This window comes from Ictalurus furcatus, chromosome 19 (genome assembly GCF_023375685.1).
Source record: "Ictalurus furcatus strain D&B chromosome 19, Billie_1.0, whole genome shotgun sequence".
Classification (NCBI taxonomy): Eukaryota; Metazoa; Chordata; class Actinopteri; order Siluriformes; family Ictaluridae; genus Ictalurus; species Ictalurus furcatus.
The window spans coordinates 16,957,601-16,983,065 of NC_071273.1; the positions used below are offsets into that span (position 1 = coordinate 16,957,601).

General features: G+C 40.2%; 1 protein-coding gene across 2 annotated transcripts in view; it reads right to left on the reverse strand.

Moving 5' to 3' along the window:
• lmo3 (LIM domain only 3) overlaps positions 1-23,938 on the reverse strand; it is a 37,898-nt gene extending 13,960 nt beyond the window's left edge. The window contains exons 1-2 of one of the 2 annotated variants that reach the window (XM_053650718.1): positions 23,081-23,938; positions 20,026-20,239 (exon numbers count right to left, since the gene is read on the reverse strand). In XM_053650718.1, the coding sequence (XP_053506693.1) occupies positions 20,026-20,231 (206 nt within the window). In that variant the 5' untranslated portion in view covers positions 20,232-20,239; positions 23,081-23,938. Of the gene's footprint in view, positions 1-20,025; positions 20,240-22,235 lie in introns of both variants that reach the window. The other variant, XM_053650717.1, reaches the window with a different exon arrangement.
• Positions 23,939-25,465: the final 1,527 nt, after the last annotated feature.

Sequence of the window (25,465 nt, forward strand, 5' to 3'; positions counted from 1 at the left end):
ACCATTGATCATCGGCCTATTACCAGGCAAATGACAGTTAATTACCCACTACATTAACCACCGGGACCCGGGGACCAGCTCCGCGTGCCATCAGTCAACATGATGAATGTGGCAAGTTCAGTAATGCACGGCCGTTCTCTCGTCCGCCTGCCACGCTGAGAGCAACCCCTGGATCTCACTTCCCGGCACCCAGGGAAAATCTATGGCAATCTGCATAATTACAGGCTCAGGGTTAATAACAGAAAAATGATTTGTTGCGTCTCGAGCAGCAGGCGCCCCACGCCAGCATGCGGCACCGGCTCCATGGCCCACGCTGGCGTAAGCTTGAAAACGTCAGGGTTTAGTAAGGGAAGAGAGTCGGAGTGTGAGAGCAGGGGAAGGGAAAGGAGAAGGGTGGGTTGGTTGATGGAGAGTGGACAAGGCTGGCAATGCGATCAGACGTCTGCTTTCTTCAATTTATACCCTCCTGTGTGTGCGATTTCCAAAGATTAAACAACTCTTGGGGCAAAATTATTTCAATTAAGGGCAGCCATGCTCTGGGAATTGGCTGTGGGATAAGATTTTCCTCCTTGAGTGCCCTGCTTTGCCTGGCTGCTGGCCGGATCACTTCTAATCTGCACCTGGACTCTGATATCCTAATGATGAATTATGCGCCTCTCTTCTCTTCCTGTTGCTGCTGCAGTACAGATGGCTTTCCGCCCAAATGTCAGTCCGCTCGGTCTGATGCAGGGATCTGAGCTAATCATCAAGAAGTACCGTTTCAGTCTCCCGAGCGTCTCATGAGCATCTCTCACTGATGAGGCTTCACATCCTCTATTTCTTCCACTCTATGCCTCTTTCGTGGACACTGGAACAGTAGTCCTGTAAGCCACGACATTTAATATGGAGAAACATGCTTCCTAAAGAGGGTAATTGTTTCCTGACAGCAAAGGTTACTGGTTCTGTTTGCCACTACAAGATAATTCATTGTAAACAGTTTTGTAAGAAGACAACAAGTTCAGAAAATGACTACCTTATGAGCGAGATTACATAGATGAACAAATAATAGATAAGACAGTGGCTTAAATTGCCTGCAAAGGAATAAGAAAAGCCAAACATTTGCATTTGAGCATACGGGCGCTGCCGGAATCAAAACACCACTGTACAGGCTTCCATTTTGTGACTCTTTTGAACAGAAAATCACAGTGAAACAAAGGAAAAATAATTACGCCCTTGCTAAATACAACCAAAGGCCTTTCAGCACTGAAATTTGGCAGCACTGTGTGGGGACTGGGAGGACATTTTGAAGAGGGTGTAATGAAAGTTTTGAACCCCCGCAGGGCCCAGATGTGCACTTCGATAGTGCCAACCCACCTGCAGTCACAAGCTGAGTGCCAGGGTGCACCACACTAGGCCTGCAATTATCTGCACCAAACACGCGTGGTCCCACGAGTCAGTGCTCTTCACAGCTAATTAAGCTAATCTCAACTGGAGGGGGACCATCCAAAAACATAATGCGTCCAGTCGACTGATTCTCGAAAACCATTTAGAAGCATTTTTAAATGGAAATGCTGGTAGTGTGATCTTTAGCTGTTAGAAGCAAAATGATGGAGAGGGACAATGCTGTTGTGAAGAGCTCCTAAATGGATCCAGTGGCTATTGTTCATGATGTATCCAGGTCAAAACACAGACATGTTTTGCTGCACGTGTGGTATCGAGGCAATGCCAGACAGGGCTGCATCTCATATACTTTATCATAATCGCCACATTTTATTTTACAATAATGAGATTGCAGTAGCCTGCAATGTGCAAATGAGCCTTCTAACAAATCAACAATGCGTTATTGTGTTCTCTGAGCATTCTGAGCATAGATGCATCAGATACTTTTAGCTTGGTGTTTTGACCAAATGTAATAAATACATTTTGGTCAAATAGACCAAAGAACCTCTCAGTTTGTTTTCATACATTGCAAGTCAGAATGTGTAGCATTTAAACACAACCCTAACTGAGTGGCTTCTTTTAACTTTAATTTTCTTGCCGTTAACATGTACTCAAAGTATGATGGGAAATCAGTTAAAGTTCTGGAAACACTATGTTTATTTTTTACTTTTGATTGTACAGAATGTTCTAAAATGCCTTTTAACCTTTAACGTTCCCAGTGTTCTTCTTGACGAGTTGCTTGGGAATTGAATTTCCTGTGTATTTCTTATGCACATGCTAGACTACACTTAAGAAGGTTTTTTTTTTTTTAATAGAGCTTCTCTTTTTGAGCGTACACGCCAAAACGTCAAACAGTTCGTTGCAAAAGCCCCATTTTATTATGTACCGTCAAGGCCGAAAAATGAAAACAATGCCGTCCTACCCTTGAACCATCGGTTGAAACGCTGACCCTTCAATCATGACAATTTAACGCTGAAGGAAAACATGATTCAGTAATTGTGCCTTTATTTCAGATTCAACTAATGGTGAATACATGTACTCGTTCTGACCTCTCTGCATTTACAGATTACATGTGAAAAGCTCTATTTAATTACAGTAAGTGAAGAACACACACATTTGCAAGAATGAGCCTTAATGCGTAGACTTGGAAAGTAAATTGTAGCACATAGAGGTTAATGGTGGTCAAGCTTCTTTTTTCCCCCCAAACACAAAACACAGCAATTACAAGGTGCCTTAAAAACAGAACAGGAATGGAACATTTTTCTTTGTGCCTGATTTTGAAAAAATGATTATTATTTACTTATCTTTTTTTGCAATTTGATGTAAAGGACGGTAAAGTTACAGTCATTGACTATGTAAGCTCTTGTAAAAGGTCAGCTAAAGAAAACCTAAATCAGAAAAATAGATCGAATCTTTGCTAAACATTAAATGTAGTGCAGTTTTGTTGGCCATGGCCGTATGCAACATGTTTAAAGTTTCCCAGCACACCGATGTGCTAATACATTCCACCTTCCTCATTAACAGTTTGCTGTAGACATTCTGTGCTTCCTTTAGCGCTGAAATGAAGTGACATTTAAAAAAAAAAAAAAAAAAAAAAAAGACTTCTGTCAAAACAGACAAACCTGTCCAGCTCTATTAAGATGTTTTGAATGAACTGCAATGAACAGCCCAATTGTGTAGTTATACAAAACAGAAAATTAATGTAATTAGAACTGCTTGATCAAACCTCATCACCAGAACGCTATCACACAGGCTATAGCTGAGAAAAATGTCAGCAAAAAATTACTTCAAAACCTACTTGATTAACTCCCCTCTTTTTTTTATCTAACAAACAAAAGAAGTAAAAAAAAAATACTTAATATAGGTTTTTAATTAGATGAAAGTCCTAAATGGCTTCCCACAATCAGCATGAGGGGACGTTTTTGTAGACGTAATGATTGAAATGTTTTAACTGCTAAAATACAGATGGGGATTTTTTCCCCCCTTTCAGTGAAAAATTCCCACTGTTGGTTAAAATGAAAATCCACCTTAATGTTCTTCAGACTAAAAGTAATTAGTTGAATAAAGATAAAGCCAAATGAACTCATGATCAATACGCTTTCCCCTCCCTCTGTCATTTGAAAAAATCAAATTAATTATCCGCACCCCCTTTCGGTATCAAAAGCCTGCTCTGCTTTGTGCCAGGGACATATGGGTATCAGAGTAATGCGTTACCAAGTGCAGCGGCTCCACTTCCCCGAGTGTGATGTCTCTTTATTATTCCAATGTGTGGCAGGGAGGAAAGAATCAGGGCAAATGATCTCGCTACCCATGCCTAACAATAGAGGAGTCTCTAATGAATGGACCAAGAGCAGCCAATTATTTTAATGAGAGCACACAAAAGCCTTAGGCCTGATCAAATCCAAATATCTGGAGCTGTTAGAATGTGAGCACGAGCAGCGCTGGGGTAATTCTGACAGAAGGGAAAAAGCTTAACTGTTTCATTATGGCATACCTTTTCCCTTTCAGCAAAGGAACTTCTTTCAACTTAAAATAATCGCAGACAAAGACTTTTATGAATTATGCGGTTACACAGTAATCTAAACCATTACTTGTAGGTGACTGAAGATAAATGTGTCGTATGTAGATAGAGCTGTTGAACAGAAGTAGTCTAGATTAAAGTACAAATCTTCAGTCAAAACACATCATTAGAATAATAGCGTTATCCTCGTACAGTAGCTCTTATTCACACACATAAGATGGTGGCCAACGTGTAGCTTAACTGCAGTACAACAACTCAGGATAGATGCAGACTGGTGTGTGTGGGGTGTGCAAACCCAATGCAGATGAGCTGGGCTGAGATGCGCACACACGCGCGCACACACACTGGTGATTCCTTTTGATTGCCTCTTTAGCATTTCAGGGAGATTAAAACTGTATGGAAAAGCAGTGGAGATTCAGCACAATCAATACATAACCACCAGCAACTGCCTCAGCTCTCTCTCACTCTCTCTCTCTCTCTCTCACACACACACACACACACACACGTGCGCGCACACACACCTGGATTAATCCAGTGCCCTTATTTCCCCCCACACTCAGATAGGTATTTAATGAAGAGGCAGGATGTGATTTGAGGATTGCATTGATTACTTACAGCTCTACAGCACTGCCTCCCCCACAACACACATCAAACAGCACACAGGTGAGCAGGTCTAACTGTGAGGGTGGAATAGAAGAGTGAATTAATACTGTAAATTACCGAAAGCAGAAAGAAAAAAGAAGAGAGAGAAAGACGGGAAAATAGAGAGGAGGAAAATACAGAAGAAGAAAATGAACGATGAAAAAGAAAAAAAAAAAAACAGCAAAATATGCAGAGAGACAGAAAAATGAACAGAAAAGAATGAGGGAAGGAACAAAAGAAAAAAAAAAGAGGAAAAAAAGAGGAGAATGTATTGAAGAAAGGGGCCAGAACGGGGCACTACACTGTGCACGCACAGACGATTGGACAGCTCGGACATCGCCAAGTAAGATTCCGATAGACATTCCGTCAATGGGAAAATCACATCCAGATCCAGAGCCTATCCTGGTAACACTGGGCACGAGGTGGAAATACATCCTGGATGTGAAGTCAGTCCATCACAGTCCACCATGCACACACACATTCACACACTCATTCACAATTAGGGACAATTTTACATATCCCAGTCCACCTACCAGCATGTTTTGAAGAGATAGGACATGAGAACCCAGAGTTAACCCATATAAACACAGAGACATCATTCAACTCCAAATAGTAAAAACTTGAATATTTAATAGTTGCTGGAAAGGTCTTTGAAGCGTGGTTAAACAGAGTCTGTATGTTAAACGAGCTGAATGAATTCTTCAAAAGTGTTGGGATACTAAGAAGAAGTAGCATGCGGAATAACAATACAGTGCTCACCTTGCAAAAACTCTAATAAACAACACTAACTAAAAGCCAATTCTGACATTCGCCCTGCACTGCACACGTCAACTGAGCTACACACAGCTCACTATGATGACATCAGCATTCGCACAGGAAGCTGTGGAAGCTGTCATGTGCAGCCCATACTGTCAGGTAATGTAATAAAGCTGTTAATTCCTTCAGTGAGACGGGCTTGTTTGTGGCTGCGCCCGGGCCAAGGGCAAAGCCAGAGCAGCTCATTTGCATTCCTCTCTCTCTCTCTCTCTCTCTTGGCTCGCTCATGAATAAATCAAGCTGTTAAAATGGCTGCATTTACATCTCATTTTACAAAAGTACAGCTGAGTGACTGGACTAGATGGGGCTCACTTAGGCAGGTTGAGAGAAAAGAAATCTTCAGATTCTTTCATGTACATGGCTCACTTAATAGAACAAGGCAGAATCTTATTGGTTCAGATATCAAAGTCATTCATAAAGATATGATAATCCAGATGAGATGTACCATGTTTTTTTGTTTGCTGAATTGCTAGGAACAACAACAACCAAAAAAAAAAAAAAAAAAAAAAAAAAAAAAGACAGCAGCTTTTATCTCCACAGCCAGGTTTGGCTCAATATAAGCATGTGTACTGATGTTATATCCACAGTAAAATAACCTTGACCACGTGGTTGAAGGAGATCTCAGGGGTGGACGCTGCTTGGAGCATCTAGCAATGTCTCACAGTTCCACTAGGCCGCACACTAATTGAGAAGTCACTCAGGGGTTCAGTTTAGGGAGGGGGAAGGCTGCCCTTCAGTCCCCATCCAAATCAAGCTCTCATAAAATGGGCCTGACATGGACCGATCACCATCTGAAGGTTTCTCTCTCCCAGCACGCCGAAAAGAGCCGAGGCCTTCGCTTTTCAATCAACCCCCATTTCATCTCCATAAAAGGCTCGTTAAGCAGGGGGCAGTACAACAGGATGGAGGACGGCCCTCTCTTGTAGCATAGGCTAATTGCCAGCGGAGCACTGATGGAGTGCATCAAGCTGCCAGTCATATCAGAGAAATGCAGTGAAGCTTCTAGGTTCAGAATTCCAGATTGGGCTTCATTAGTGAGGGGAAGTGTACATGATCAAGCCATGCATAAAGCTGGACCAGCCTATAGCAGGTATACCAGATGGGGTAGCCTAGCAAGTGTGGGCAATAGGACAAGAATATCACATCATAATGCTTGAAAACATTCCCATAAAACAGTCACAACTGAATCAACCATCAATTTTAGCATCCAATCAGATGCTCATTATGATCAACAATGATGGAGTCGTCCAGTTACATTTGATATTTTCAGAAAGCCATAGTCCTGTGATATCACATTATTATATTTGTTCATGCATTCATCATCACTAAGTGCTTTATCTTGGTCAGGGTGCATCCAGAGCCTATTCTGAGAACACTGGGGACAAGGTGGGAATACACCCTGCATAGGATTCCAGTCCATCACAGAGCACCATGCACACATACATTAACACACTAATTCACACCAAGGAGTGATTGAGAATACACCTACCAGCATGTTTTTGTGGAAGGAAACCAGAAAACCTGGAGGAAACCCATACAGATAAAGGGAGAATATGCTAAACTTCACACAAACAGTAACTCAAGCCTGAAGATCCTGGAACTGTGAGGTAGCAAAGTTAGTCGCTGCACTGTGCCACCCATTATCATATTGCCCAAGCAAAGCATTTACTTCTAATACTCTGCAACAATGCTTAACTTGCAGCAGAATAATAAAAATGCTCTATTAGGTATCTATAATAATGTCTTTTGAAGGAAGCAGGTGTTCTTCATGCTGATATGACCAAAATCCCAGAGCCTGACTTATGCTCTCATATACTGCTAGCCAAAGGGCAAACCAAGAAGCCAGAAGGCAGTGAGACAGAGCTTTTGTTCCTTGCACAAACCTCTAAGGAGGGTCCCTGCTTTGTGAGCACAGCGCTGCACCCCCTGAGCATTTCCTTCGTTGCATGTTATGCTTTATCTCAGGTGAGAGGAGGGAAGGTTTTGGCGGGATGGTGCCAGTTGGAGGCTAACCTGCAAGCTTTCTGGATGGCGCTGCTGTCTCGAGCCAGGATGGCGGCAGGATTCCAAAGCTCAGAGTCCAGAAACAAAAGCCGGTCGGTGTCTGCCAAAGCTCTGGAGGCAGCGGGGGGCCTGCATGTCTGCACGTGTCAAACGGCAAGGCTGGTTATCACACCCTCACATGCCGGCAGAGGAGAGATGCCAGCCAAATATGCAACAGCACCTCATCATCCCCCCTTCAAAAGCTAGTTGAGGCTCCACCATGCCTTAAAATAACAGCCACTGATCTTCCAATTAGTATATGCAAGGCAGAAGACCTCTGGAGCCATAACAGTGACACAATGCATCATGAAACTGGAATGTACATGATATCTGAGAAAGGCTAAATTGGACTCCTTTTATAGCACAAAAGTGACTCTATATTCTTTGAAGCATCAATCACTTAGCCCATGGTAAAAAAAAAAAAAAAAAAAAAGAACAATTTGCGCTGATAATCTTCAAGATACTTTGGATGAGATCTAGGAAATATTCTCAGTCTGTGCTTGAAATCTGGAAAACGTTGCATTCTGACCAATTTAAACAACTTGGCACAAACTGGTGGTAATAAATACACAGGAATGACCTGCAGCAGTCCACACAAAGAGAGGTTGGAAAGGTCAAACAACCCCCAAACTGTGCTCAAGTTTAATTAATAAGACAAAGAAGAGTTCAATTTATAGACAGTTTGCCCAGAATAGCCCTCTTCGTGAAGGGAATCTGAGGCCTAGCACTTTCTGAAAGCTCTGAGACCCCCTTCCCAGAAGACTGTCCACCATCTTTGAAGTCAATGAGGGGCACAAAGGTTCATCTCAGAGGAGTAAGGATATCAAATGGTTTGGAGGGCAAGATAAAGAAATTGTCAAGAATGTCTGCTGGGAAAAATTTCATTTAGTCCGACGGAGAGCCAACATGATCACCCCTCTGAGTGCAGTCAGCAGGTGCTTGATTTAATTTCCTCATTAAGATTGCGGCAGTTTCTGAAAATTAATGTCTGTACACCGTGAGGACAAAATTAAAGGGAAAATTAAACACATACACACACATATATATACACACACACACACACATACATATATATATATATATTATATATATATATATATATATATATATATATATATATATATATATATATATACACACACACACCATGATATATCCTGAAAATATAACAGAGCTACAGAAGCCTAGCAATTTAATTATAATCACCTGTGAGAATTATTCATGCACGTTGCGAGTGTGCCGTACAGTACATAAAACCAGGCGATGGCAACAATCAGATGTATTATAAGCTGCGACTAGTATCAAATACAGGTAATGAATATATTTAATAGCTCTGCTCTTGTTCACAGGCTTTGCTCTGTCAGTACAAATCAAACCTTAGAGAATTGCATCACTACATAGCAAGTAATGGCAACATAATGGCAGGAATCGATACAACAAAAACAACAAGGAGCAGTAAGCTGCGGACAAACAGTTTCTCCCACTGCTGGGATGATAAAAGATAATATTGCACTCAGCAGGTGTCTGACTGTGCTCTTCTGCTACAGTGCTGCTGGTTCGCTTCCACCAAGCCATGGTTGGGAGCGTTCTAGCTCACTGTAATGCATCCAAACTGATATCTTTCCTCCACACCTTGCCATTTCTAAGCATATAGTAATTCTTTTATGGACTCTTGACAACATTGTGCAATATCAGGACAGCACAAGCTGTGAATCACATAACAGATTCATTAAAAGATTGAGATTTATTAATTCCTTCAATTCAAAATAAATTCAAGTGACACAGAACAACTATATGGATCATTGTGAAATCTTAAGGGAAAAATGGAATAGCCAAAATCACTTTAATACAAGTAGGAGTAAGAACAGGTTTTTTTTGTTTTGAAATTATATTCAGAAAATGTTCATTGTGGACATTTGCCTTCCATCATAAGGCTACGATGAAAAATGTGCTAGTGAGGGAATTCAGTGCAACAGTAGCAGTCCTCGGCAATAAATCCACAGCCACTCCGTTTCCTCCTCCGGACCAAATCAACCTCATCTCCAGCCCCTGGGTGGCCCTTTCTGATCAGCAGCAGGGTCAAAGTTGACATTTAATCTAGCCACAGACTCATGGAGTCTGTCCACGCATGGCACAGTCAGAGCTGTCCGACATTTCGCTTCCCATAAATCCACAAAACAAATAGGAAGAGAAAAAGTGTGGGCCCCCACCCCTTCCTTCCCACTCCCCGCCATCACAACACCACCACTTTTCTACTGCTCCACTAGCCTGCCATGAGAATGTAACCGTGGCTGGAAAAGGTAGGGAAGATTATCCTTTTATATTCCTCTCCCAGATTAGATGGAAATCATAACACAGACCGACTCGCCGAACTCTGACCCCTCTGAAACCAATTTCATTTGAAGAGATTGCAGTGATGTAGCTGGATGTCTATGTGCTTTTGCAGAGAAAATTAAAGCAGGATTTGTAATGCATTCAAAGAGAAAACACACAAGAGGGGAGGTTAGAATGAATAAATTGCTGTCTCTACCCAGTCTCCTCCGAATGTACAGGCTGGCACAACCACACATCAGTAATAACATTTATTAAAAAAGAAAAAATACTGTGAATTAGGATTGTCAGATTTTAAAAGGAGGTTTTGGAATTTAAACTTTAAAAAGGTTTGACACAGCAAAATAGATGAATAAACTTTTCTAGATAATTTAATTGTTTTCTAGGTTATGAATAATTTTATTGTCCATATTTCCTCCAATATATAGGATATATATATATCCTTATATTGAACACCATGTGCCTTTTTAATAGCATGGGGAGCTACTGTAAATTTCCATCCAATCTTCAGTATCCATTTCATTTCAATGGAGTAAACTTTGAACAAAACATGGAAAATAGGACAAAAAGCATGAGAAAGACATTCCCTTTGCCCTGCTCCATTCTAATAGATAGCTCTTGTGCACTGGCAAAAAGTATGCTTAACAGGGCCAGGTGGTGACATCTTAATTTTTCACGGCTGCAAACATGGCCGTGTGCTGGTCCACAATCGCCCCATGCATTATTCCTGCCTTAAGCACTGAACGTCTGGGGATGTGGGGGTAGGAAGAGGAGGAGTAGGGGGGTATTGTTTTACAAGGCACCCAGCTGCGGCCTACTTGCCTCGCCCTGGGTTCTTTTCAAGGAGTTGTCGTGGGTGACCCCCTCTGGCTGACAGTTATTAATAATAACGCACAGTGGGGAATAGTTCACCTTGTGGCAATGGAGAGGCCGTTGCGGCTCACAGGCCGGCTTGGGAGTCTCCAGGGGCAGGAATCATACGACAAACCACAGGGAACCAATAATACAGTCGGCGATGAGCATGGAAACAAGAACTGAGCTTCTGGAAATTTCTGTACAGTTGCAATGATCAGCCCTGAAATGGCTCTTGATTACTCCCTTTTGAAATTCAAGATTTTTCTTTGCAGTCACTTAAAATCTCACTAATGTCTTAATGTAATGAATAAGTTTGCAAGCACTTAAAGATGCCGTCTAACATCTTGTCTTATTAGCAGTATTTTCTCTGTTCAGTTGATCTCTCTGTACATTTGAGTACTGAACAATCCTGACAATTCAGGCATGTCGTATACACCTATTCATGTCCACACTAATTCCCCTCCCCCCATCCTCCAAATCCCACACACCTCCACTCTGCACCGCGCTGAACTGTTCTACTTCCCAGGACCTTGACAGATTTGTCAAACCATTAATTAGCAGTAGAAATAATGGTGAGATTACACAATAATCAGTACTGTAATGCTACAACATATTTACACCACAGATTTTCCAGATACATTTTTTCCCACAGATATAAATGACAGAATATGACCAAGCTCTGGTCACAGTTTAGTGCATTTAGAGCATGATTTTATGGTTTATAGACCAGACTATAAATCTCCATGTCATCCTAACATGCAAAGATATTACAACTTCATGTTTGACTTTAAGTATTCGGACAGATCGGCAATATCCTAATCCATTTGAACTGTTTTAATCCATCTATTCTCCATATGCTTATACTTTTTTTAAATTTTTTTTTACCTGTACATAAAAACTTCCAAAACTGGGACATAATAATATAAAAATATGGTTAATTCAAAAAGTTGGCCTATTATTATGATAAAATAAGGCAACAAAATTCAAATAGCTAAATATTTTGTGTAATAATGTGCTACTGTCAATCATTATTACAAGCAATTATAAAGTCAAAAAGTTAAGATTTGAATAGTTAAAAAAGAAAAATGTCTGTTCCTCCATTTAAAATTTTCTTTAATTACTCATTTAATTTAATTAGGTGCACAAAGGTATATTTTCCTTTTTTCACACTATTACTCATGCCCATATAAAGACAGCTTCAAAGCTCTTCAAGCTTCAACCTTCCCTCATCATTGGCTGGAGTGAATTAGTTTACTAAAATCAGCCTCTTTGCTGAGGAAAACACAAGTGTCCTATTTCCTCTCAAGAAACATGTTCATCATTTTTTTGTAAATGCCAGCAACCCTTTAAGGACAACACAAATTTGCTGCTGATAACACCATGATGACATAAACAAGGCCACTAAAGAAAAACTTGCATCCACAAGGGCCCTTAGGGGTACTAGTGAGGACGTGGGCTCAGTAGTAGGGGACAGAAGGGGCTATCTAATGAGACTGAGCAGATAAGGAGAAGAAGAATCTAAGAGTCTGTTGCTGCAGGCCCATTTAAAACTTGACCAGAAGAGGTCCTTTTGTACACACAGAGTGCTCTATTGTAACAAGTACCGTAGAGACACAAGGTTATCCGGGGCTGTATCCACACCTCAAGTGCTTCTGATACTGCTAGACTAAAGGCACCTCCTAAAAGAACATGCTCTCCAGAAGGATTTGCCTCTTAAGAGTCATTTAAACACCTTCCTTCGAAACAAGACCTTATAAGTTTGTGCTGTATGACTGGAGACAGTGATTGTTTTAACAAACAAGCTGGATACTTTACATTCTGACTTGGAGCTTAAATATTAGACCACACTTCAGTGATGTACATGTCTGAACATGAGGCCTGAGATCTTATAACAAGTACAAAAACACTCTGAGGTACTGGACCTATCCATGAGTCTGCCAACACTTTCTTTGTAGCATAAATCATTATAACTCTGCTTATAATTCTTTGTTAGTTGGTAAAGAGTCCTTGTAAGCATTTTTATAAACTCTGATAATGTAAAATAAAGCTCTAATAATGTGGTATAAATAATTCATTGATAATGCAAGAGTCATGATTCATTATAATGCTATAGTTTGGTACTCTGCAACCTTTATAACTATGACCTGTGAATTATTCTAAAACTACTAACATTTATTAGCAATGATAAAATCATTATAAACATGTCATAACCGAGTGCTTCGGGTAAAGTAAATGATATGATATAAAGGATTATAAGCACCATTATAACGATTAATGTATATAGGTTTTATAGGAAGTGTTACCAAAAGTCTTTCATTCTTTAAAAGACAGAACATGGAAATAAGCATAGGTGCACACAGCTATTACATGTTGCGTACAATACTCTTCCAGAAAACAAGCTTGAACCAGCACTCAGGTTCAACAGTGCGGAGGTGACATCTAGAGAAAGGAAGAGCAAATTCATCCAAACCTGTCTTAATGAGGTCTGTTTGAGACATATCAGAATTAACTCGAGCTACCCATGTATATTTAGTACGCATACACAACACGGGCCACTATCAAAAGAGCAAAAAGCGCTCGGTTTTATTCCGCCTACTCGCTACTGCAGTCTTCGCCTTGGATTATTTTTATATGATAGTAAAATTAAAATGCACCAGTATGACAACCTAATTTATCTGCTAGAATTAGAAAATGCACATCTTATAAAAATTACATATTTATTAAGATTTATATAACAATATATGACATGAAAAAAAACTTACTATATATATATATAAGAATGAGTCACTGCAATGTTTAACAAACTTATGATTAATATTTAAATGCTATTCAGAGCTCTTTATATAGAGAGAAGGAGTTTTGATGATTTTTTTGTGAGTTTAATGAAGGCAGCCAATTCATTAGCTTTGAAAACATCATGTCTTTCACAAATACATTTACAGTATGAAGTAAAAAAAAAAAAAAAAAAGGTAAGTAACTAAAAATGTCGTGACATCAACTAAAATATACATATGCATGCAATGAGCAACTATTACGTTTTTATACATTACATAATGTTGATTTTTTTTTTTTTATTTACATCCTCTCTTAATTCAGTTGTGGTTTAGAAGAAAAGAAAAAAAAATGTACAATGTACTAATTATTTACTGCTCATACCTAAATAGACACAGGCAGAGAAACAAAAAAAAAAAAGTTAAAAAAAGGGGGCCAAATAGTAACAATTTGTTCCAGGTAAAAACCTTTCCATGAACAAATGCACAATGCTTCCAGACTAATTCAACTGCATTAACAACTTCATATCTATATTTTCACTGGATTTCCCTTCTAATCCTTAGCAAGAAATAATGAATAAAATTGTTCCAACATGCCTTTTGTTATTGCCGGTGATATCCGCGACCTCAAAGAATTCATTAAAAACTAAAATATAAAATCTTTTAAATAATTTATTAAAATACTGCAATGGAAACAAGATTACATGAAATTTTTAAAAAGTATATTAAACAAACATGATTTGAATGGGAGATCAAAGCAATTTATAAACCACTAAGCTGAATATGAAAAAAAATTGGTACTTGAAAAAAAGAAAAAAAAAAAAAAACTGTCAGTGTTTCTACAATGCCTAAAAAAGTGAAAATGGCACGTTCTCCTTGAAATACAAAACAACAAACCAGTCTCATACTAAGAAAAATATGTAAAGAAATGTCATTACTTGTGCATGCGTATTACCTGAGAACAAAGTGATAAGGGCAAATGCATGAGCAATTACCATAATTACCACACCTAATAACATATCCATGGAAAATAGCTATGGACCCTATTCTGAGCCTTGCAGGACTACATCAATTTATGGTGTTTTCACTATGTCTATCAAATTAACCAATCCAATTAAGTCCACTATAGAACATTTTCACTGAAACCATGACGTGTTTCAGAAGAACACTGAGGTATCCACCACCATCATCAAAACGCCAATTGAGGAAATGAATATCTTTTGGAAGAATGGTGTTCTTCCCCATAGTACACTTCCAGAGACTTGTAGAATCTCTGCCAAGGCACACAGAAACTTTTCTTGTAGCTCATGGTGGCCCGACACCTTGCTAAGACACTTGATCTGGGATTTTCCTTTAATTTATTACCCGTGTGTATATGCTGTACACCAGTTCACGGGTGCACACACATACACACTCTCCAGCCTCTGAATATTCTTTGTGAGCTTGTTTTACAAAGGTGGCCAGATTGTTTAGAGAAGGAAGCTGACCAAGGAGTCATGCTTGATGCTCTACAGTGGTGGAGTGCAGGGAGAGAAAACTCCATATGCACTGGTCATTAGGAGGAGAGCTGGCCTCAATCTTTCAGCTAGTCTCAGAGGAAGTGCACTGCACCAATTCCCAATGGAAAGACTAGCTAACCTTTCTCGGATGACACAGCTGCACTGTGTCATCTACTAATGAGCTGACATGGATTATTATAGGGATTCATTCATCACAGGGAAAAATGTGTGATTTGAAACTTTCTGACAGAGTTTATAGAGGTTCTTACACAACTTCGAGTTGTGCTAAGTTAAAAAAAAAAAAAGCTAAAGAGTTTGATTATAAGAGCGCAAATGACCATCTACACTATGGAAATGTGTGTGGCAGTCTAGGAAATTTTTTACATTTTCTACTAATATATATATATATATATATATATATATATATATATATATATATATATATATATATATATATATATATATATATATATATATATATATATATATACACACACATATATACACACACATATATACACACACACATAGATGCTGTTCCTGAACTGAACTGTCTTTCTCTTCTACAGAATGAGACCCAGCCTAGCTTATACATTTATAACCTAAACTTCTAAAGGAAAAACACTACGGACAATTTTAAATGGTTATAATTTTACAATGGGAAAGGGGTTATCACTTTGATTATTACCATCATCCACATCAGTCTCTGTTTTATCACTTGACATAAAAGTGTCACGCACCACAAAATATATTTGAAAAATATTAATTTTTTTGTCCAAACCCATTTGTGACTCTTTGCTGTTTTCCAGCCACATTTTAACAGAGTAGCTGCTTAGACAAATTTATGTGTAAAAAGAAGAAGAAGAAGAGCTTCCCAATAACATGTCCATTTTTTGGTCGCGATTACATGACTATGTAAAGTCATAATTTTACTTTTCATCACTGACTGTACACTGAACATATGATGTGGGTTTGAAGAGATGTGCCATATCATTAATGCTGGACTAGCCAAAAAGAAACAAGATGAATATTACCAAACATATGTAAAAGATATTCAAGACAACTTACTCCAATTCCCAACTTTATCCAGATAAGACAAGCCTGCCATACTTTGTTGATCTTTTGTACAAGGCTTGTAGTTCGGACTTCAATACACACACGAATTCTGCACTGCCCACGATATGGCAGATGTAAATATGAGAAAAGTCTGAGATACATTTTCAGGGTTCATTTCCATGAGTTTATACAGGACATGGCGGATGTGGTCCAGCAAGCTGCTTCTGAATGAGTGAGGAAGACTAGAAGTTATTACAACTAAACCATGCAACACATGTTGGTTATCTTACACCGATAGCCTGCTTTCCAAAATGGTAATAAATCCAGTCATGTCGACAACTTCTGTGAGTTTGCTTGCATTTACAATCTTAGTAAAACCACTGTAGAGGAAAATTGAAGTTGGATTTTAAAAAAAATGAATGAATAGATAGATAAAATAAATAAGTGGTCCCCCTGTGCTGTCTTTAAAATGGATGCCTGAAATTTACAGTTTTCCATTAACTGATGCCTAACAGCTTTCCCCCCTGCTTGCATCCTGGCCTTGGCGGATTGCTTCCATGTCTGTGGCTACTCTCTGTGGGTTGCAGCAGTTTATTTCCACCACCTTCCCAACTTAAATGTGTCGGTCTCTTTTTTGTCTGGGCTTTTTAACCTTATCGCACGTTGCTCTGAAATGCAAAAGCACTGGTATAAACATGGTCATTGCTGTTATTCTTTATCGTTAATGGAGACACCAGCACAGTATCAAAAGAATTATTTTGGTGATAGGATGGTCCGACACCACATATCCATACTTTGAGCGCAGTAAAAGAATCAAGGTGGGCGCGATATCAATAATTACTAAATGTCTCAATGCTCCGAATATGTATCGGTTGATAGTGTCCTCAGTATCTGGAAGCTGTAGACCAAAACACTTCCTGGTTCTTATTTCTACTGAAGAAATGTCCCATCTTACATTTGATAAATAAAGAATAAAATGAAACAGGACATGATTGTTTTCCAATAACAGCACAGCCGAAGTGTTTAATTCCTCTTATACCACAGCAATGTCTAAAGATTACAATTTTTTAATATTTAAAAAAAAAAAGATATGTCATACTTTTTATTCGTTAAGCGTTATATTTAAAGTTTGTCCCCGAGACAAGTTAGATCCTGTTATCACTTACGTTATAACAGCTATAAACAGTCACGTTTATCACTCTTAAAGTAAAAAAAAAAAATAAAATTCTGCAGCTTCCCATGGTACCAAGAAACCAGAAAGGGCATAAATCATCAGTTACAACGCACTGACACCGGAGACTCATTTCATAAATTTTAAATACATGTCTCCTTACAGAAATCTTCACCATTTCAATGGTTATACATTTTCTTATGTTTTTATTGTTAAATAACAAAGCTTTTTTTTTTTTACAATTATTATTACCCTTTTGTTATTACGTTACACGAAGCTGTACTAGTCCCTGTGAACGAGCTGTTATTATAGAAATGATAACAGATTAGAACTCATTAATATAAACCTGTGATTTTACTCATAGCCAGTACTACTGGCAGAGCTGCTGTCATAGAAACGTATTAACACCTTCTGACCAATTGAAAATTAAACATCCAGTAAATACTATCTTTCGAAAACAACCCTTTTTTTGTTCTTATTTAATTTATTTTGTGCGTGTTGTGATAGGGATTATTTCTCAGCTGGTGGGGCCACATTGCTCTTGGTCGCTCATGGTTGTAGACCCCTGAAGAATTCTATTAACCCTGGTTATGTCAGCCTTAATAACATGCCACACTGCTAAACAGGACTGGATTGATTCTGTGTGATGGGGGTTGGGTGGCCATGTATAATAAAACCAAGCATAATTCACTTTTAAATAGAAAGCTGAAATGGAACAAATAGAGAGAAGGCTGAGGGAAATCAAGTCTCTCTTTATCTCTGTGACCAACTGCAGTGCTAACGTAAGAAAATAAATAAGGGAATGATCAGGTGAGAGGTAGTGCTTTTGTAAGAGTGGCCACTGATTATCTCGGAAATGGAGGGAGGTTTTTGTGAGCGGGGCTGCAAATATGATGTGAGGAGCCAGGTTTGCCGTTCAGTAAGAGCCAGTGAGCAGATGCCAAGCAGCAGGGACAGACAGGAAAGTCGTGTGATAGCTACAGTGAAATCAATTCAGTCACCTTGAACTTTTGATGATGAAGAAGAAAAAGAAGAAGCAAGCAAGCAGTACCTATATCCTCCCAAATGCTGACAAGAATAAAAAGATCTCAGGCAATTACTGAATAAAAAAAATAAATAAAAAAAAACACTACTGTGCTACACAACGACACAGAAAATGAACTTGACTTTATAAATCCATCACTTTTAACTTAAACTGCTTATTGCCCTTGTGTGTTACATCTGCTAAAATGTATTTCCAGGGCACTAGGTTATATATTCTATCAAAGAAAGAAATAAAGAAAGAAAACGATGCCATCATCCATGGTTCAAATTTATTTTTCTCTTCCTGAGCTGTTGTTTTAAGGCACACAGGCATGTTGTCATGAATGAAGATGCGCTTTAGGAGGATGCAGCCAATGAGGCTTACTGCAGGAAAGTAATCTGAGCATAGCCTCAGCCCTCTGGCCGCGTATCCATCTCATCTCCCCAAAAGTCTGTTCGTCTGCGTCATGCCTAATGGAGACTCTCATCCCTCTGCCCAAATTAAATGAACTGTGGCTTTGCAAAGTACCAAACTGTTGTAGCGGCTCCTACCATGTTCAAAAACAGCCCTGAATTCCCGAAGAGGCGCAGCGAGTTTAAATAGACACATGCCTGTTAACAGATATTATAAATAAATAGGGCTGGTACATGCAAGAGTGCCTTTTTGCCCCCACCCATGTTAAAAAGGTAGCTGGTGAAATAACTGACACGAAGTGAAGAGTATGAGTGAACACTGGCATGAACTGCCACCCCTTGGTGTTCCTTCTAGTATCATGTCCTCATCATTACTGTTACTGTCCATAACATTAATGTGATGTCCTAACACTAGCTAACTACTAATGAGTCTACATGGATGAATTCCTAAAATTATTCTTGACAATGAATGGTTCGGTACCAGAATATCGTTCAGTTCACTTTTCTCATTTTTCTGGTGTACAATTTCCTGAGTAAATGCTTACATCATGTAGACATTACTTTTTATTTTTTGGTATTTTATGAACACTTGCAACTTTTATATCAAAATGTAAACTGCTTCAAAATTCTAAAGGGTTCATTATCATTCCCAAATTGTCCCAAAGAAACCAAATTTGGGCCAGCATCCGTGCGGTTGCTGGACCAGCTCAGTGGGCTTACCAAGCCAAACTCTAATGAAAAGTGTGCAAACAAATGAAAGCATGTCAGTCTTGAGTGGTACAATAGTGTGAAAAGCACAGTAGTGCTCGCTAGACTGGACACTCAGCCTTCTTTTAGTGAGAGGAAAATGAGCAGGATCTGGGGTGGTCTTAAACTCAATGCTCCAGTCTCTGTGGTCCAGCACACTAATTGGATCCAACAAGTGAATTCCTTCAAACTGAAGGAGAAATGCTAGCGGTTTATTGGCTCATAAAGATCTGTCTTTTTCGATTAAGAGAACGGCGTATGTAAAGGCATGGGAGAATACTCAGAATCTCAATGTGGAGAGTAATCAAGGCTTTTAGACATTTGCTTTAACACGGTGTTTAGAAGAAGAACCAAGAAGGACGCTTTTGAATGTGGTCAATGCAGCTGTGAGGACCAGTGTGGCTTTGAAATTGATTTCAGGCATCAATTAAGTAAAAACCTCAAGTCCCACTATACAGGCTAAAGAAATTTCTTGATTAATGTAGACCTTATTTTATATATATTTAGATAAGGTCACATATCCTACGTCTTTCACCAGTCTATAACCAAATCCAAATATAAACTTGGTAAAATGTTTGTTTTTTTTGAAGTATATGTCCTAAAATGGACATTTTTAGACACATATGCCAAAGGCATTAGTCCAATGGATGCTACTCCTATCCAGTAAGCAGTTTGGACTGGATGCTAGTTGTTGTTTTAAGGTTGAAGGGGACTTACCGGAGGTAGTCCCGCCGGCAGAGGATGAGGTTGGCCTTGGTATACAGCGTGGAGCCCACCTCACCAAGGCGGCAGTCACAGCATGCACACTTTAGGCAGTCCTCGTGCCAGTATTTGTCCAGGGCCTTCAGCAGGTAGCGGTCCTTGATCTTCCGGTTACAGCCGGCACAGCCCTTTGGCTTGGTGTCCGGCTGGACGGAAAGCATTTGTATACCTGCCGAGGAAAATAACATCAGACCAGGTAATTTTAGAGCACTATAAATTACTGATAAAGCAGTTGCTCACACAAACAATAAAATGGACAGTGAGACTTATTAAACCATGACTACCAAACATCCAAAAAGAGATATCCAGACTACTACTAATAACTTGAAATTTCGTATGCATACACTAATCCAACAACAACAAAAATATATATCCAACAACAGCTGCACAGTTCTTCCCATCTCATGCTTGCTTTTCTCCTTTCTCTCTCTCATTCTTTCTTCTCTCTCTCTCTCTCTCTCTCTCTCCATAGGAGGGGCCAGGAAAAGCTTTGCCCCCAGTGCAGCCATTGTGTAACCCCCATTTAGGCTGTGAAAGGGCTTTGTTGGGTAGAGAGGCTACAATGCAGGCTCATGCAGACGGCCTGTAATTAGTATTCTCCTTCCATACAGCCAAGAGTGAGCTCTACCCGGCGCCTGCACTCCTGGTTCCCCTTTTGTCCTGTCCTAATAGTTTTTGTCCTCCATTAGAAGCGTGCCTGATTCGTGCCTGTTGTGTTGACACCGGGACGCTCTGCCTCACCCTCCCTTGCACTAACCTCGTACATCTTGCTATCCTAAGAGTAAACATGCACGGAGAAAGATGAGACTGGGTGCTAGTAAACTTTAAATTAGAAGGGAGCCTTTTTTTGTCTGACGCTCCTACTTCCTGGGCAGAAAGAGTGCACGAGATTTATACACAGCATCAATTAATGTTGTGATTAAGATTTCTGTAGTGCATTGCACACATAAACAACAATGAAAATCTACCATACGAACAAACTGTCTGAGAGTACTGTACTAGAACAACCCCTGAAGGCCTTGGTGTACTAGGTACTGCAAAGTGTGAAAAGTTTGAGTCTTGGGGTGGGGAAATAGACAAGAGCGTGTAAGTGTTCTGAAGGAGACCAGATTATTTAATGTAGGCTCCGGTCATTTTAATGCAAACAACACGGTGGGTTTCAAAGAGGTAGATATAAGAGGAGCACTTGAAAGATAGAAAATAGTGGAAACCATGAATGTTTACTGTCATACTGTTTGTGCTAATGGACGCACTCTATTTTGCTGCTCTGCATTTAAACTGTTGACCTTTTTGATCTGGCCGGATGGGACTGCGTGAGGAGCGCGCGCTGATTATCACCTCCAGCTGCCGATCAGCGACGCTCATCCGCACCACTTCACAGCACAATCATTACCAAGAAAAGCAAAGTTTCGACTCCACTCCATCCACCAGAGGCTCCGCAACCCAACTGCATTGAATGCACGTCTCCCCTTTTCCACACTCTTCCTCAATATCGAAGCACCGTGTTGATCTATATGAACGGATCCAGCCTGTTAGATTTATCGGTAAACGCACGCAGAAAATTCAAAACACATCCCAGCTGATTGTCGGGTACGAGTGACATTTTATTTTATTTTTATTTTTTTATTCTTTTTTAACAGAATCCGTACAGAATAGTGTTGGACTGTTCCTGTAATGAAATATTAGTGTGGGACCGTCTGCTTTGGTCAGAGCGCGAGCGCGGAGCAGCTGCGCGAGCCGGCGGTGCTGACATTTCACCCGCTTATCAGTTTAATTACTGTTGCCATGGCAGCCAAGCGCTCGGAAAAGGCCAATAACATTGGCTGTTATTACAGGGAGCCCAAATTGTCGTGGCACGACCACCAAACGGAAGCACAGTTAAACTCGGAGACCGTGAAAAAAACACTCAGAATCACGACACACGGCACCGACGCTGGAATAGAAATATAAGCACAAATTATATTCTAACACTGGTGCTTTTTTCTAAAGACAACAAAAAAAAGATCAAAAGGCTGTCTAAAAACGTTTTATGCGTCCGTTTAAACTACAAGCTTTACAGATCGCAACCCAAAAATCGTTAGGATTTTGTGCAGACTCGAGCAGCTCATAATAAGCTTCTCACATGAAAAGAAACAAAAAAACAATGCACACGCTGGAGACCTTACCGAAACTTTTCTCCCTTTTCTGCATTTGTCGACCCGCTCCGGCGCGTGAAAACACCACCGTGCGACCAGAGGGTTTCCCTTCTCCGTGAAGTGAGCAGCTGGATGGGGGGCGGCTCGCTTTTGTTACGGCTAACAATCCTGTTTCGCCTCGCGAGAAAAAAGAAGAAGAAAAAAAAGGAAACGCGAAAACGGTAAACAAAGGCACGCACAGGGGGTTGAAAAATGGGCTCGAGCTCAGCGCCGTCCGTCAGAGCGCGACTATGAAATGAACCTACTAACAGCAGCAGCAGCAGCCGTGGCGGAGGCGAGAGAACATAATGACAGTGGACGACAAAGGCGTACTCTCTTCACTTCACCCCTCCGCGTGCCGTCATCCCTACATCGTATGGCGCGGATCGGGGTGCGCGCGCACTGCTATACATAAACACTGAACAGCTCGCGCTTCTTAATGAATGTATTTCTGCAAAAGGGCAACTTGCTTTAATCTTGACAAAACGTCAATTGTGCAAGGAAAAAAAACAAAAAACACAAATCACTTAAATAGACAACCCCACGAGGGAAGAAAGAAAAGTGGAATATAAACTATAACCAAAGCTCCGTTTTACAGTGGAGCCTACAATTAATCAACTGCCGCAGTGTTTATGCATCTAAATCCGAGTTCTGCTTAGACCTGCTATGGAACATCATAGTTACATTCAAGTCGCTCAAAACAGAGATAATGAAGCCATTAAGTGCATTTCTTTTTTAATCTCATCAACACTTTATACTTTTATTAAACACAAAACCGAAGCCGAGTATAAAACTAGTTAGGATCTAGGCTACTCGACAACAAGGCACTCACTCACCTTCTTGTCCAACTTATGCAGAAGAGTGAACTTCAGTAGCTACACAGGCTACACTGGTACTGGTACACTCTCCACTCTATATTCCTCCGAGCAAGATAATAAAAAAAAAGTTCACGAAACCGACCTCGAGCTGCAGATCACGGTTATCTTCCGCTCGGAAATAACGAGGTCCGCGTGGATCGCCCGCACAAAAAAAAAATAAATAAAAAATAAAAAAAAAGCTACAGGTGTTTTCGCCTGAGTGATCACGGCTTAAGCATACCCGAAAGCTCGGAACAACTTGCTCAACAGCGAATGAGACTCGAGGAATAGCGAATCCTGGTTTTATGATCTCGCGAAGCCAATCCCTCACCGGTAAGACAACTAGACGACGAGGAAAAACAGGTCGTTAGCTTAATAAGACACAGCCGGAGTGACGGCGCGCGCTCCCTAGAGAAACTTTGCGCTCTCTTCACTGACTGGCGCGCGTGCACGCGAGCTCTTGCTTTGGAGACTCGTAACTGTTACAGTTCCTCTTTCTATGTTGCGTGCAAGCAATTTACATGCTGTAGTGTGCCGCTTTTTGAGATACACCGAAGATCATATTGCAGTCAATGCGATCTCGGACATCTACGACCATTAGCTGTTATCCGAGCAGGAACGTCCAGGAACCTGTGGAGTCATGACACGGTTGTTTTCCTATTATTTAGGTAGAGATATAATTATTTGGGGCCATCTCATATTCACAGGTTATCAGTCCCAATCATGGACACATCCACGTTGAGCACTTTTTGTGTTTCTGTTCTAAGACACTTTAAACCTGTGGAACCTGGGGTACTGAAACTGTCAAACACAGGTCTAAGATGTAACTATTACACCATGCACTCTCAGAAATAAGGGTACCAAAGTGTACTTTTCCTTGTCACTGGAGTGAGTATACCATTTGAGAAGGTCCCTGTATTGTAGCTTTAATGATCATTTAGAGTAAAGCTTTAATGGTACACCAGTGGTCCAATCATGTACCTTAAATTGTTGTGAATGCACACTATATTCACATTTCCTAGTGAAAATACATACTAAAGGTGCAATCGATGTACTCTTGATGGTACATTCAGCACCAGGGGAAAGTACAGTTTGGTACCTTTTTTTCTGAGATTATGGGGGTACAGCAGAGGAAAGCTGTAGGCCTACTGAACAAAACGTTTTAGTGTAATTGTACAAACATGTCTGAGTCTCAAGGCATCAGTGAGGAAGAACTTATCAGTAACCACGAATGTCTTAATCTACCACTTAGACCAGACGAAAGCATTTAAACTCCACCCACACTGGCCTTAGAGGTCAGACTGTAAGTGTGTACAGTGCGTATAAGCAGTTTGCATAATAGCATTGCAGCAAATGGTTGGGTCAGTATCTTCATTCTCATTTCTCAGATGTAGCACACACTAGTGCAGTAATTACTGCCTTTTTTCACCAAGTGGAGCGCCTGTGTTGTCATGTGTAGGCCTATATCGCTCCTCTGATCCCCTGTGCAAAGTAACTCTACTTATTCCTCATCCATTGGTTACACCTGCACACTCTAATTAGTGCCTATTGATGCCCAGGTTGCCAAGGAGAATGATGCATAAGGCCTCCTGCTCCCTCCCTTCATAGTGCACACACACACACACACACACAATTAGCTTTGCTTTTTTTTTTTGCTGTTGACAATGGGCTAAAACTTTTCTCAGTCTCAGTGTGAAATCCCTCAATAAAAGAGCAGGGAGAAATGAGAAAAGAAAAGAAGTGGGAGAGATGGTGTCAGACTTGGTGTATTCGATTGTTAGCATTGCGGCCTCTTGCCAATCACTGTGCCTAAAATGCAGCGGTAATGAGATGGGTCATAAAAATGCTCCTCGCCACCATTATGACTGATGAGATGCATTAAAGCTGACAGGGTATATGACCTGCCAGTAATTAGGTTTTTGTCATGGATTGAATTATTTCAGAGCGGAGCTATCTGCGTAATCATGCCATTTGTGTGTAAAGGAGTAAGAGAGAGAGAGAGAGAGAGAGGGAATAGGAAAGGAGGTGTGTGTGTGGGGTGGTGGTGGGGGTGGGGTGTCTAACCTCTTCATACTTTTTTTTTTTTAACCCCCGCCTCCACTTTATATAGTGTGATCACATCAATTACTCACCAAAGATATCTGAATTATTGGGAGTGAGGAGCTACAGAGAGTGCCATCGTTAGACCATGCAGAGGAAGAGTGCACTCTGTAAGTAAAACACTCCATCCAGCCAGTCCGCTCAGGGTGAAGTGATAGGATTATACAATGTAACCCTTATCAATCTTTATCACATGATTTATTGCAACAACAAAGAAGGCTTCAATGTACAATTGCTATTTCCATCAAGTCAGTTTTCTATTTT